The sequence below is a fragment of the Gracilinanus agilis genome, chromosome 2 (genome assembly GCF_016433145.1).
Source record: "Gracilinanus agilis isolate LMUSP501 chromosome 2, AgileGrace, whole genome shotgun sequence".
Classification (NCBI taxonomy): domain Eukaryota; kingdom Metazoa; phylum Chordata; class Mammalia; order Didelphimorphia; family Didelphidae; genus Gracilinanus; species Gracilinanus agilis.
Window position 1 is genome coordinate 211,233,491 of NC_058131.1, and position 13,595 is coordinate 211,247,085.

A 13,595-nucleotide genomic window follows, 5' to 3' on the forward strand; every position below is an offset into this window, starting at 1 on the left:
TTAAATTACTAAATTAGGAACACTGTTCTGATGTTATTAAATATTTATTGACAAATCAAGGCAGGTAGTATCAATTCTGTAGCTACAAATTCCATGCTGAGCATTGTTAATTGTATACATGAGGGAAAGGCAAAGGCAATTTTGTTTTTAAAAAAGTCATAAAATTTTATAAAAAATGGTTATATTACATTTTTCTGGAAATTATACGGATCTCTCACACTTTCGTACACACACCCACGCACCCCAGTGTTTCCAAAAGCATAACTAAAAATATAACATGATGACTACTTAACAATAACAATACCATAAGGCACAAGTTTCAAGTATTAGTGTAACAAGAATCCATGTAACAAATATATTCTTGAAACAACACATTTTGTCACAGGTTTGGTTAATTCCCATCAATTTTATAAATACAAGTTGAATTAAAATATCTTGGCTGGTGAGCACTATTACTCAGTACTTAGAAATGCTTTCAACTACAATTCTGTGTAAATCAAAATTTATCCTTCACGTAGCAATTGGCGATTTTCCAAGATCCTGGGACACTTCCAAAAGCAACAAATAATGCAAACATCTATTTGCTGATCTATCAAAAATAATTTCCAGTGGCAACTGTGGCAGATGCTACCCAGCTCAGAGAGAAAGACTGTGCTGTTTACCTGCTTGATACTATGACCACATTTTAAGTTACGTTGAGTAAATATTTCTTGCTTTTTATTCCCATTGTTCGTTAGAAACATCCTGTGTTCTTGTTGATAGGTTTTCATTAATCCAGAGCAATACATGTCAGTGTTCCTGGCCTAATAATATAGATTCCTTTAAATAAGTGACTTTTTCAAAAGTTCTTGGCAATAGGAATTCACAAAGATCCACAGAACAGAGAGGATGTCAATCAGCAGATGAGGTCTATCTAAACATTGGAAAGTCCCTATCAAAAAAGATGCTTAATATATATATCTATCTAAATGTTCCCTCTACCTGCAACTGTGAATCTTTATTCATTTGCCCCATTGAAGGGCTATACCACCAAAATTATTTCCAAAATCAGATTTTATGGCCCCTTATCTGCCAAAAGCTCTCAGTAATACCTGAGACTGGAATCCACATTGAGATCACTTACAATGAGATTTTGGTTCAGCTCAATCTTCATTTGAAAATATGCATCAATGACACTGTTCTAGGTTCCATGACAAATTATTTCTACAAGTCTCCACTATTCAAAGGATCATTATAGGCCGGCCATTGAAAAAAAAAATCTCACCTCTCTGATCAGTGCTGTTATGAATAAAAAGTTAAATTACAAAAAGCAAATATACACACCTAGATTTTCAGCTTTTTGCACCACAGGTTAAAAAGTACATTTTAAAGATTCAAAAAATGAAATCAAACCAGAAAGCTTCAAAATAAGCTTACCTCCTTGAAAGGAAAAAGGGCTAAGACTAAACACATGAGGACTATTTCAGTAAGGAAGGTCAAACACATGACCAGCATCTGCTGTTAAGTCACTTCCTTATTTGTCCCATTTTCTACTAAGCCCTTTGAAATATATAATGTAATGATTTTAGATGAAACTTATAAAAATTATTTTGTACAGGTAGGTAAAAAAAGTCGAGGAGGCAAAACCCTAAACTAGCATTCGGTTTCTTTGCTGTCCACACGACTTTGGCGCTGTAATTTAAAAGAGGATGCCTTTTCACTCCTTGTGACAGGATGGTCTGTAAGATCCTCAAAAGACTTTGCAGCTGAGCTGCTATTTGGGAAAGGATCCTTCTCAAAGCCATCTTCATCAAGGATTGAGTCAGTGCTTGGGTCTTCCTGAATGGTATCCATCCTTTGGTGGTCCAGCTTTGGGGCCACTGAGGGCATCACTGGAGCAGGCTGGAGTGGCTGAAGTCTACCAGGGGGTTGAGGCACAGGAAATGGTTTGATGATGCGAACAGAGGCCGAGTCCATGCTACTGAGCATTTCCACATTCTGAAAAGATAGATAAGTTTCACTGATAAGGAATGATTCTTTTTTTTAAAACTTTTTTATTTTAAAAACTTTTCCTTACTCTCTCAACCTTATGAAGAGTGTAGCATCTCTAAGAAAAATTCTCTTTAAACATACATTCATTTTAATATTTTGAGGAAAGAAGGAACTGTTAATATAAACTATTAATGACAACATGATTTGCTTGCTATGGTAAAAGAACGATAGCATCTCAGATTAGGAAAAAGGCTCAAGAGACATTAAGAAGTAATTCATCTCTAAGTAAATGAATCATTCCACAAAGGAAGAAGGGAGGGGAGATCTAGAGTAGAGAATAGTCTTGTCTCTTTAGTCTTCTATCTCCCTGAAGATTCTAGCGTTTAATAATCTTTCCATCATGATTTTTTTCCCCTTTTATCCAGCTTCTTTCTCTCCTGTTATAACCTTTTCAGTCTTACTTTCTGCCACTAAACAGTGACAGAATAGAATCACTGTGGGGAATCCCCAGTGAGCTGGAACATCTGAAAATCTAAGAATACGAGCTAAATGTCTTCAGGATAATCATATTAGTGTCCTGGCTTGTGCACCACAGTGGATCACAAGTGATCTTTTGTCATTCAAATCACAGGAAAAACTTAAAAATTGTAAAAGTGAGCTAAGTGATACATAATATATTGACATAAACGAATATAGCAATATGTAACAGTAATATAATACAAATGATTTAAAAAGAATTCTAGATTTCAAAATGGAAGGGATCCTAGGGGATCCATTTAGTCAGACCTCCTTCACTTCACAAATAAGGAAACTAAGGTCCAGAGAGGTTAAGTGACTTGCATAAAGTATCATAACGTTGCATAAAATCACCTAAGTAAAGTGGTTACGTTTGCATTAGAATTCAGCTCCTCTGAATCCAAATTCCGTGCTCTTCCCAACTCCTCAGTGCTTCTCCTAGTCTAATGCCACCTTCACTCATTTCATGGAGGAGACAGCTTTTAAGCAAGACTTTGAAAAGTGAACTGACATCCAAAAGGTAAAGATGGGGGGTGAAAGTGGAGGTGGGTTGATGCATTACAATCCTAAGCAGCACAGAGACACAAACACTGGTTGACTCTAATGTAAATAGTATGAGGGAAAGCCAGAAATGTAAGATGGTACCAAAGATATATTATCTGTCCATGTACATGGCATACTTACACTGGGATGAAACAAAGACAACGATTCATACTGTTTATCCAATTTCTTGTCCTAGAAGAAAAATTCGAGCTAAGAAAACATTTCTCCAACAAAATTAAGCAACACATGCAGTCTCTCCTCACCCCCAATTTAGACCAACACTGAAAGGAATTTTTAGAATGACTATAAAACAAACCACCAGCAGGCCCAACAGGTGAATGGCTCTCCAGAGAAAGCTCTAAATCATTTGCCACCAAAAAATGTGATGCATTTCAACAAACAAGCTTCTGTACCACTAATGGCTATCATTATCTTGGTAGGATCAAGTGTGACCACAGGTAAGATTTCGTGTCAATATTCTGATGCCAAAGGCCTCCTCTAGAGGCTTTATTGATAGTTTGCCTTGTTCTCCAGTACAGCAACATGATAACGTAAGGCAGTGTTGGGATGGAGGAGTTACAGGGAAATGCAGAAAAGAGATGGTCAAGTCAATTCCTCAAGTATTTTCTCATTGGGATTAGTTATATGCATTAAGAGTACAACTGACCACAGGACAGTTCAAATGTAGGAGAAAAAAGTTCTTTGATTTTGTAGGTGTATATACACATTGCCAAAGAGTCCCCCACATGTAGCTATGCCCACACACCTTTGCTCACTACCACTTCCTTCCCAGTCCTGTCCCAGTACCTTCCTGCTTCTAACTTCTTCCATACCAGCCCTGTGCTAGGGAGACCACACTGGAAGAACTGGGTGGGACAGGATCAGTGCAAATGCCCAAAGTGAGTCCTTCCAAAACAAGTTTCATTGTGGCGTCTGATACATACAAAAGCCTTATCAGAATCATGTTGTGTCTTTTTAGAACCAAGAATCAGGAGTCTTTTAACAAAATTTTTCTACAAATGGGGGTTCTTTAATTAAATACTAGGGACTAGACTGAGAATATAGAAGTCAGTGAGGAAAAATAATGATTATTCAATTATTGGATATTCTGTTCAAGAAGGTCAGAGAAAAGTTAATTTAATTTTATATAGAAGATGAACTCGTTTATTTTAAGAGAAGGAAAGGAAGAACAAATAGTGGAAGCAGTTCTTAGCATTGGTGGTTGGCAAAATTTGTTTGACAGCTCTGAAGTTCATCTCCCCACATTTGCCCCACTTTAAAAGTGAAGATCATACTATTAACTGAAAACTGCTACAAGAAGGGTAAATAAAGTTCTGAAGTGACTCTTAGGAGATCTAGGTCTTTGTGTCATCTCTAAAACAGAGAAAACTGCCTTGCTACCAGCTATGGAACACAGAAACCAATCCGAAAAGCATTTTGGGTTGGTTCCTCAAAGTTTAGTTTGGAAAAAAACTGCGAGGGGATTCAGTGCTCTTATTAGTAGATTGAATGAATGTGTCCCGAACTAGATGGGTAACAACTTTAAGGTGGCTGTTTGAGGTACCTCTGCTATATTTAAAAAGTCCTTAAAAATGCTTTTCTTAATAAGATATACTCTTAAAAGAAATTCCTGTTTGACTAATATAAGGTCATAGGAGTAAGAAGCAACGCCTCAATAACATTAAGTTTGGGGGAGGAGGGACGGTGGGGAGGATTTTGAACAATATTTTGCCAGGATCAAATTCCACCTATCTACCAGAAAAGTGTGGTAGACTGTTGTGTTCAAAATTAAATTTATAATCCCTTAAAGACTTGTTACTTACCACACAATGGACAAGAATGCTGAGGGGAATCCACAAAATCAAGGAGAAGACCAGGACTGAACCAACAATGTTGTCTGCTAAAAACTTCCCTGTGAATAAAGAGAAAGAGAAATCTGGTTTCAGTCTTTCTAAGGTAAGTTAAAAATCCAGTTTCCCATTGCAACCAGCACTGAGCAATAGCTTGCCAGAGAGTGCAAGATGAGATAAACGCTCAGAGACAGGCACCAGCCCAGAGAGAGAGTTAGTTCAAGTCCTGAAAGCAAAGTATGACCCTCTTCCACCACCTCAGCTTCCCTAGCTGGCTTTTCAAATCTAAGCTCCTCCCAGCCCTGGATCTTTCCTTGGTCAGTGGCTTTCAAGCATCATGCCATCTGCCTCCATGGTGACATTGCACTGCTGCCAGGGGACACTGACGTCAGATATGGGACTGATTCCTACTACGATGAGTCATTGGGATGTGCAAGAAGGAGGTTCCCCTAGATATTTACTTCACACAATCTCTTAATGCAAGTAAGATTTCTAAAGTCCTTTGAGGTACTAGCTAAAGAGAGCATATGCAACATTAAAAGGATGGTGCTAATTGTTCAGAATGTTACTGGTCCAACTGCTCAAGAAGGCAGGCCTTACAGAAGGGCTCTTCTATAGACAGTGCTGCTCAGTGAGGGCTGCATGTTAATAAAAGGCTCAGAAGCCAATAAATAAATGCCTTGGTTCCATGTTTGTAGGGATCCAATCTAGCTTTTAGAAAAGAAAGCAGTTTTAATCCTGATTCCAAACATGTGGAATGAAATCTACATTACTACAATTTTATTTGAAGTGATCAAACTGATTCATGATAAATTTGCACGAGAAGCTTCCATTTATTCAATCTTACTCTTATTAGCAAAATTTTTTAAAAAGGCCATCTTTTCTGAATTATTCTATACAAATATAGAATTCTTGATTTTTCACAAATGGATTTATCCAGAATAAATCTTACTGTCAGATTTTCAAATTGCACATCAAGCAGAAGCACATCACTAGAGTGACCTCTTTTTTTAATTCTTAAAGCACTTAACCCTCTCCCCATAATTAGTCTTCTAAGAATAGTGAAAGTTCTCTAATGTTCTATGTGGAAACAGAGTCCAGGGAATCACTTACCAAAAGTATTGATGCTTAGCTGATCAATGAAATCCCAAATTCGCTCTATTACATCCTGAACCCGTTTCTCACATTTGCCCTTTAAAGGAAAGTGTTAAAGTAATTGATGCCATAAATACTGAATAACAGTCTCTAAAGTCCTTTCAAAGGGCCAGTTATATGATACAGTAGATAAATTGCTGGACCCAGAGTCAGAAAGACCTGAGTTCAAAGTGATCTCAGATAATTACTAGCTATATGACCCTGAGCCAATCATTAACCTTTTGCTTCAGTTTCCTCATCTGTAAAATAGGGATAATAACAGCATCTACTTCTCAGGGTTGTGAGAATCAATTGAGAGAGTAACTTTTTTTTTTTAAACTCTTACCTTCCATCTTAGAATTAAGTGTGTATTGGATCCAAGGCAGAAGAGTGGTAAAGGCTAGGCAATGGGGGTTAAGTGACTTGCCCAGGGTCACACAGCTGGGAAGTGTCTGAGGCCAGATTTGAACCCAGGACCTCCCATCTCTGGGCCTGGCTCTCAAACCCCTAAGCCACCTGGCTACCCCCTGAGAGAGTAATTTCAAAGTGCTTAGCACAGCACCTGGCACACAGTATGCTATAAAAATATTAACTAGTATAATTATTATTATTACCATACAAAAATCTAACTTCATAGACCATCTTTGACACCTAAACTTATCCCTATAAGCAAAAACAGAAATATTTTTAATGACAATAACGAGTCCTAGGATCAAAAGCTAGAAGGAACCTTTTGTAAGAAAACCTAAGACAACAGCCAAAGAAAAAGTATCGATTGGGAAATTTAGCTATGGTCATGGGAAGGGTCATATAGCTACTACTGAGGAAATATTTCCCAACCCCTCTCTATGCATTTTAAAATTTACTTTCACTATGTGTGTGTGTGTGTGTGTGTGTGTGTGTGTATTTTTGTCTACAGAAGTATCTGGGGAAAAAACGAAGAGGTTTTTTTTTCTGGCTTAAGAAGGCAAAACCTTGATTCCAGAGGATCAATGATGAAGCACTATCCACTTCCAGGCAACAAAATAACAGACTTAGCATGCAGAATGAGATGTATTTTGAACATGAAAAATGCAGGAAATTTGTTTTACTCAGCTGTGCAGATATACTATGTGGGTTTTGTCTTTCTTTTTCAATGGGGGCAAAAGAGGTGGGAGAGAGAAAATAGATTTCTGTTAAATGAAAAATACTTAAATCTATAAAAAATGGACACCAGGTTAAAGAAAAAGAAGGTAGGCAGCCAGCCCACTTTGGTTTCACTTAAAGTCCTTTTATGCTATGCTATATTATGTAAAAATATATAGCATATAGTTTGCATAAAATACAGCAGAACATATTCAGTAGAGCACAGGATATCATAATATATTAGTCTAGTGTATATTACACATTTCAGAATAATATGTGGTAGAGTATAAGATAATACCATAACATAGTATAGTGTGGCATGATCAAGTATATCACAGCAAGTAGAGCAAGGCACAATACCACATGTTTTAAGCCAGCATGTTAAGTGACATCCCTCTGCAATGTTACTGTTCAGTCATTTTCAGTCACATGTGACTCTCCATGACCCCATTTGGGGTTTTGTTGGCTAAGATACTGGAACAGTTTGCCATTTCCTTCTCCAGTTCATTTTATAGATGAGGAAACTGAGGCAAATGGGAAGAAGCGATTTTCTCAGAGTCACACGGCTACTAAGTGTCTGAGGCTAGATCTGAACTCATGAAGATGAGTCTTCCAAATCCAGGCCTGGCACTCTATCCCCGAATCATCTAGTTAACATCACTTTGTCATAATGAATGACATTGTGCCAGCTTAATATGCCATTTGTCACACTGTTAAATATCATTTAATTTTCTAAAACATCTAAAATGACACCATACAATGTATAATAGAGAACAGTCAAAAAGAACATCTATCATATATAATACCTTATCATGAATGCAGAATAAGTCAGCTATCACACAAGTGGAGTACGTGGCTTACTACTACCTAAGCATAATAAACGACTACATTTTTAAGAAATGAAAATCTCCAGGTGCTTGGAGCCACCAGATTGTTTAAGGCTTGTGCATGACAGACATACTTACATTCATGTCACAAAATCCCACAGTACAGGGCTTTCCTTTCCTCAAAAATAAGAAGTTATTGTCAGCATCGAGGTATGGAACGCATCGGCCAGATTCATCCCTACAGCACACCTTGCAGGAATGGTCAGTTTCTGAAAAGAGAAGACATTACAGGCCAACAGTTGGAGCTTCCAAATAACACCAAATTCTTCCTCCTTACTTTTCCTTTCCTGATAACACAACCTTCTTCAGAAGGGGAGTTACAATGTCTTTAAAAAACAAAAGAAGAGGGCAGCTGGGTAGCTCAGTGGATTGAGAGTCAGGCCTAGAGATGGGAGGTCCTAGGTTCAAATCTGGCCTCGGACACTTCCCAGCTGTGTGACCCTGGGCAAGTCACTTGACCCCCATTGCCTACCCTTACCAATCTTCCACCTATAAGTCAATACACAGAAGTTAAGGGTTTAAAAAATAAAAAAAAAGAATAAAAAATAAGAAGAAAGACTAGTTAATAACATCAATTTTTACTCTCTCAACTAATAGATTCTCAAAATCTCCTATTCATCTCTAAAAGACAATGTATAATATCTATAGCAGAATAGCAGCTTTGCAGCATTTGCAGAAAATTATTTTTAAAAAAATTTTTAATTGCATATAAGCATATCTTCCCATGTATGGTGCAAACTTTATACTGAAACCAAAATTTCCTTTAGAATTCTATATACCATTATGTTTTTACAAAGGGCAAGTTTTCAAACAAGCATACCATATTTTCTCAATATTGTATAGCAACTAGAAATACCAAACCTACCAGTTAAAATCCTTGGATTCTTGATTTAAAGCTAATTCAAAGCATTTATTATTTAAGCTGCCATTGTAATGAAGGTTTTTCAAAATGCTGGTAGACAATAAGGTTGGGCTCTGCATCTTCAGGTACCTGTCACTACCTGATAGATGCCACTTAAACAGCACTTCTCCCCAGTGTACAAAGAGCTCTCTTCACAACAATCAAGATAGGGTTGCTATGAGATGCTGAACCAGTTACTTCACCTAAACTATGGTTTCTCCACTGGCAAAATGGGGATTATCTCTGTGGTACCTACATAACAAGTGTGAAAATTAAATCCTAGGCCTTGGGAAGATGGCTTGCCCCAAAGGCAGTGAGTAAAAGAGCTGGGATCTGATGCCAGGCTCTTGCATTTCCAATTCAACATTCCTTTCACTATACTGAGCCACCTCTCAGAACAATTTTATCAGGTTAGCTATTTCTTGACTTTATCTGGCACAGAGCCTTGAAGATGGAACCAGAAGATGTTTTGATTCCTAGCTAACACTAAGTAACCATGTATCTTTGGAAAAGTCATTTCCCTTCTCAGTGTCTTCATCTGTAAAATGATGAGAGTGTATTAGATTAACTTTCAAGTCCCTTTCAGTTATAAATCTTTTTGTGTTAGACCATATCTAATTGAAGAACAAAGCAAGAAAGTTCTGGAGAATGTAGCTGAGAGGTCAATTTCATAATTAATAGGTTTGGATTTAACAACCTTGCTAATTTTTATCCTTAGTTTCTCTTTCCTCACTGCCTGCACAGAAAGGATCTACTCAGTCAAACCCACTTTTTTTCACAGCAAGAACAATCTGTTGTTTTTGCTCACCATTGCATGCACAAGACTGGAGGTTCTTCTCCCTTTCACAGAAGGGAATACACTCTCCATCTTTGCATTTTCCTAAATCCAAACAAACAGTATCGTCTGCAGCATTTCCAGGAGGGGGACATTCACTGCTGTTACCTAGAAACAAAGAAGTATAGAAAACATAACTATTGGAATAAAATACTTCCCTCATCCTCCTAACCATCCCCAAGTACATGATATACAGGCATATAATGCATTCTCTCATGAAAAGTAAAATTCTACAAAAGACATTAACTTGGCTTGTCAAATGCTCTAATATTTACTTGATATCTTTATCTCTACAGAAATAAAGATATTTGCTTCCTGCCTCTCAGAGTTATTATAGGGAAAGTACTTATTTTCTGTCTTAGAATCAATACTGTGCACGGGCTCCAAGGCAGAAGAATGGTAAGGGCTAGGCAATGGGAATTCAGTGACTTGCTCAGGGTCACACAGCTGGGAAGTATCTGAGGCTAGATATGTACCTACGACCTCCCATCTCTAGGCCTGGCACTGAGCCACCCAGCTGCCTACTACAACCAAATTTGAACCTAGGACCTCCTTGTCTCTAGGCCTTGCTCTCGAATTTACTAAGCTACCTAGCTGCCTCAGGGAAAGTACTTTTCAAACCTTAAAGTGCTACAAAAATATGAGCTGTTATTATTCCAAAAAGATGATCCACATATTGTGCAGAACAGCAGCTAACTACATGAGAAGGGATAAATTGTGCTATTCCTAGGACTCTGCTGAGCCATATTTTCAATATAACAGTAAAACTAGGTAGTGATAATATTTGACAGTGCTCTGTGGAAAGGTAGCTTTAAAGAATCAGACCCTGTTTCAAAGAAACCACTCAGGTTCATTTTAAAAGTCTGAATAACCACAGTGATTTTCTCTCCCTTTCTGAACTATGTATTCCATCTATTTGGGACTTAGCAACACAAGGCTGTAAATGTTATCTTTTCCCACAAGTAATCTGTCTCCTCTACTATACCATGTAATGTTGAGAGTTGAAGCTCTACTACATTTTTTGGTATCCTCACTGCCTAAACATAGGGCCTCATAATGGCAAGTACAAAGTAAATGTTTTGTTGTTAATAATGAAAAAACAATATGATAAAATCAAATAAGGCTAAAGTCAAAGAACCAAGCAGACATGAAGGGTCTTGAACAGCTGAGTGTGAAGATGAGGATGGAAGTCACTTTAGACCAGAGGTCGGCAACCTTTTTGGCCGTGAGAGCCATAAACACCACATTTTTTAAAATGTAATTTTGTGAGAGCCGTACAGTGCTCACAGTGCGCTCCTGTAACAGCGCCTGAAAAAAAATGGACTTTATGGTTCCTGCAGAAAGAGCCATATCTGGCCCTCAGAAGAGCCAGTTATGGCTAGAGAGCCATACGTTGCCGATCCCTGCTTTAGGCTGTGCCACAGAGTAACAATAACAGGGTCTCAATCTCCCATCCTGTACCCCTTGCACAGTGTCTTTTACAAAGTTCTTTCTCAAGAGTAGCACAGTGCAGTAGGAGGCAGGGCAAATGCTATTCCATGCATAGGAAATGCAGGATCCAAGAGAGTTAGAAGTTTCCTGACTAACAAAAATGCTCTTTCTACCACACTATGTGGCCTCCTCATAGACAAGGTGGAAACTAAAGTGCCTGAATTAATGGAACTCATTTGTTACAGTTGCTTTGTTTAGGATGTAATGTTTTTCATTCACAGATCTGTCCCTTTTAAAGAAGTGCCCTCTCTCTCATCATTAAGGAGCCTTCATCCCTAGAACAGATGGACATCCTTCAAAGTCATAATCACAAACCTCTTCCAGCTCATATGAAAAAGAACATACTCCTTTGTTCACGTCTGTGAGTACTGCCAGTGCTTTGCACAGTGCCTTGCAACATAGTAGGCACTTAATAAATGTTTACTCATTGATACCTTTTTCAAAAATTATTTTTTCATTAACAAAAGAAAAAAATCCATACCTACAGAAAATTATGAAACCATACCAGCCTCAAAACTATTCACAATTTACCAAAAGTGGAAGCTCAATGAAAAGCTGCAAAAGTTCAAAAACTGGCCAGACAATTCTTGGCATCTAGAAGATTTAATGTTTAAGTAATCAATCTGTTTCTTTAAAATATATATGTTCGGGGGGCAGCTGGGTAGCTCAGTGGATTGAGAGTCAGGCCTAGAGATGGGAGGTCCTAGGTTCAAATCCAGCCTCAGACACTTCCCAGCTGTGTGACCCTGGGCAAATCACTTGACCCCCATTGCCTAGCCCTTGCCACTCTTTGCCTTGGAGCCAATACACAGTATTGACTCCAACACAGAAGGTAAGGGTTTTTTGTTTTTTTTAAATCTTGTTTACATCTTGAACTTAAGCTTATAACTCCAGAGTTTCCACTTAGTCCACCACACCCTCTTTGTTATATAATAATTGGACAAGAGGTAGCAGAATATTCTTTTTTGTATAACAAGATAGTCAGACAGACACCCAACTTCTCACTTATTCCTTATTGCAGAGGCCTTGGAAAGGTCAGCTTTATAATAATAAACATGTTACCATCCATAGTGATTTTTTTTTTACATTTTAATTAGGAATTGCCCATTTGTTGACTGAATCTGCTGTCACTGTGTCATCAAGTTTCTTGGCAAAAAAAGGCTATCTCTTATGGCTCAGGTCTCTGGTCTTGATCTTGACCAGGGTCCGGCTTTATTGGGAGTTTTTGGCTATCTCTCAATAAACCTATTTAGCTTGGAGATTTTTTTGCATTGGTGTGATAAATTTTTGCCACACAAGGCAAAAGAATTGCTGTAGTATACATTTGCATCCAGGAATTCTTTTATCAAACTGAATGGAAATGGGGGTGAAGTATATGATTTGTAATCTAAAATCTCTTCTAAAACAAAATGACCCTAAGTGGCTTTTCCTAAAAGATTTTTTAAAAAATTGACTCACATAGTTAGAAATTTATCTTAGAAGTAGTTCTAGAAATCTTTGCTAGAATCAATATTCTATGGGCAACTAACTTAAAAAACAACAACCCCCAAACCCTTACTTTCTGTCTTAGTATCACTACAAGTATCAGTTCCAAGACAGAAGAGTAGATAAGTGATAGGCAACTGAGGTTAAGTGACTTGCTCAGGATCACACAACTAGAAGGTGTCTGAGGCCAGATTTGAACCCAGGTCCTCTTGACCTCAAACCTGGCAATCTATTCTCTGAGCCACCTACCTGCCCCATGAGCAACTGACTTAAGAATTCTTGGCACACATTTCTTAGTAATCAAATGGAAAGAAAACCATTATGATGAAATACCTGTACAGTAGGATACGCCTTTGCAGGTAGCATTAATGGCCTCTTGGCACTTCTTTTCAGCTGTCTCAAATTGACAGTTTTTACAGCAAGGACTATTTCTATCACTGGGAGAAGAGGATTAGATAAGAAAGTTAAAATATGAATAAAAGTCCATTTTCAGTATTAAGTCATTTCTTTAGAGCTACAATTGAAGCTTCTATACTCAATGTGTCCTATCCTTTAGACTACTTCCTCTCTCTACCCCATCCACCAATACTTGCTCTCCATTACTGCACAACCATTTCTGTAATATTTCAGTTTATCTACTGTAAGGATTAAATTAGGAGTTTTGACAAAATAAGAGAGCTGCTTTTAATAATTTAAGTTTTAATGAGAATATAGTAGAGTTGTAAATTAATATCCCTTTAAGCCAGAGAAAAGAAAACTTCTGGCAGCTTTTAACAATTAGCAATTTGGTTTAATTAAAATAGAGATAGTAAAAGAATATAGTAAAATTAATATAGTAAAGGAGAAAAATATAGGAA

General features: G+C 37.5%; 1 protein-coding gene across 1 annotated transcript in view; it reads right to left on the bottom strand.

Annotated features, from left to right (window-relative positions):
• Positions 1-28: 28 nt before the first annotated feature.
• The window catches only part of ADAM17 (ADAM metallopeptidase domain 17), a 61,764-nt gene continuing 48,197 nt past the window's right edge, over positions 29-13,595 (bottom strand). The window contains exons 13-19 of the mRNA XM_044663629.1: positions 13,072-13,175; positions 9,736-9,870; positions 8,105-8,235; positions 5,994-6,072; positions 4,854-4,942; positions 3,172-3,222; positions 29-1,977 (exon numbers count right to left, since the gene is read on the bottom strand). Coding sequence (XP_044519564.1) covers positions 1,633-1,977; positions 3,172-3,222; positions 4,854-4,942; positions 5,994-6,072; positions 8,105-8,235; positions 9,736-9,870; positions 13,072-13,175 — 934 coding nt within the window. The 3' untranslated portion in view covers positions 29-1,632. The remainder of the gene's footprint in view (positions 1,978-3,171; positions 3,223-4,853; positions 4,943-5,993; positions 6,073-8,104; positions 8,236-9,735; positions 9,871-13,071; positions 13,176-13,595) is intronic.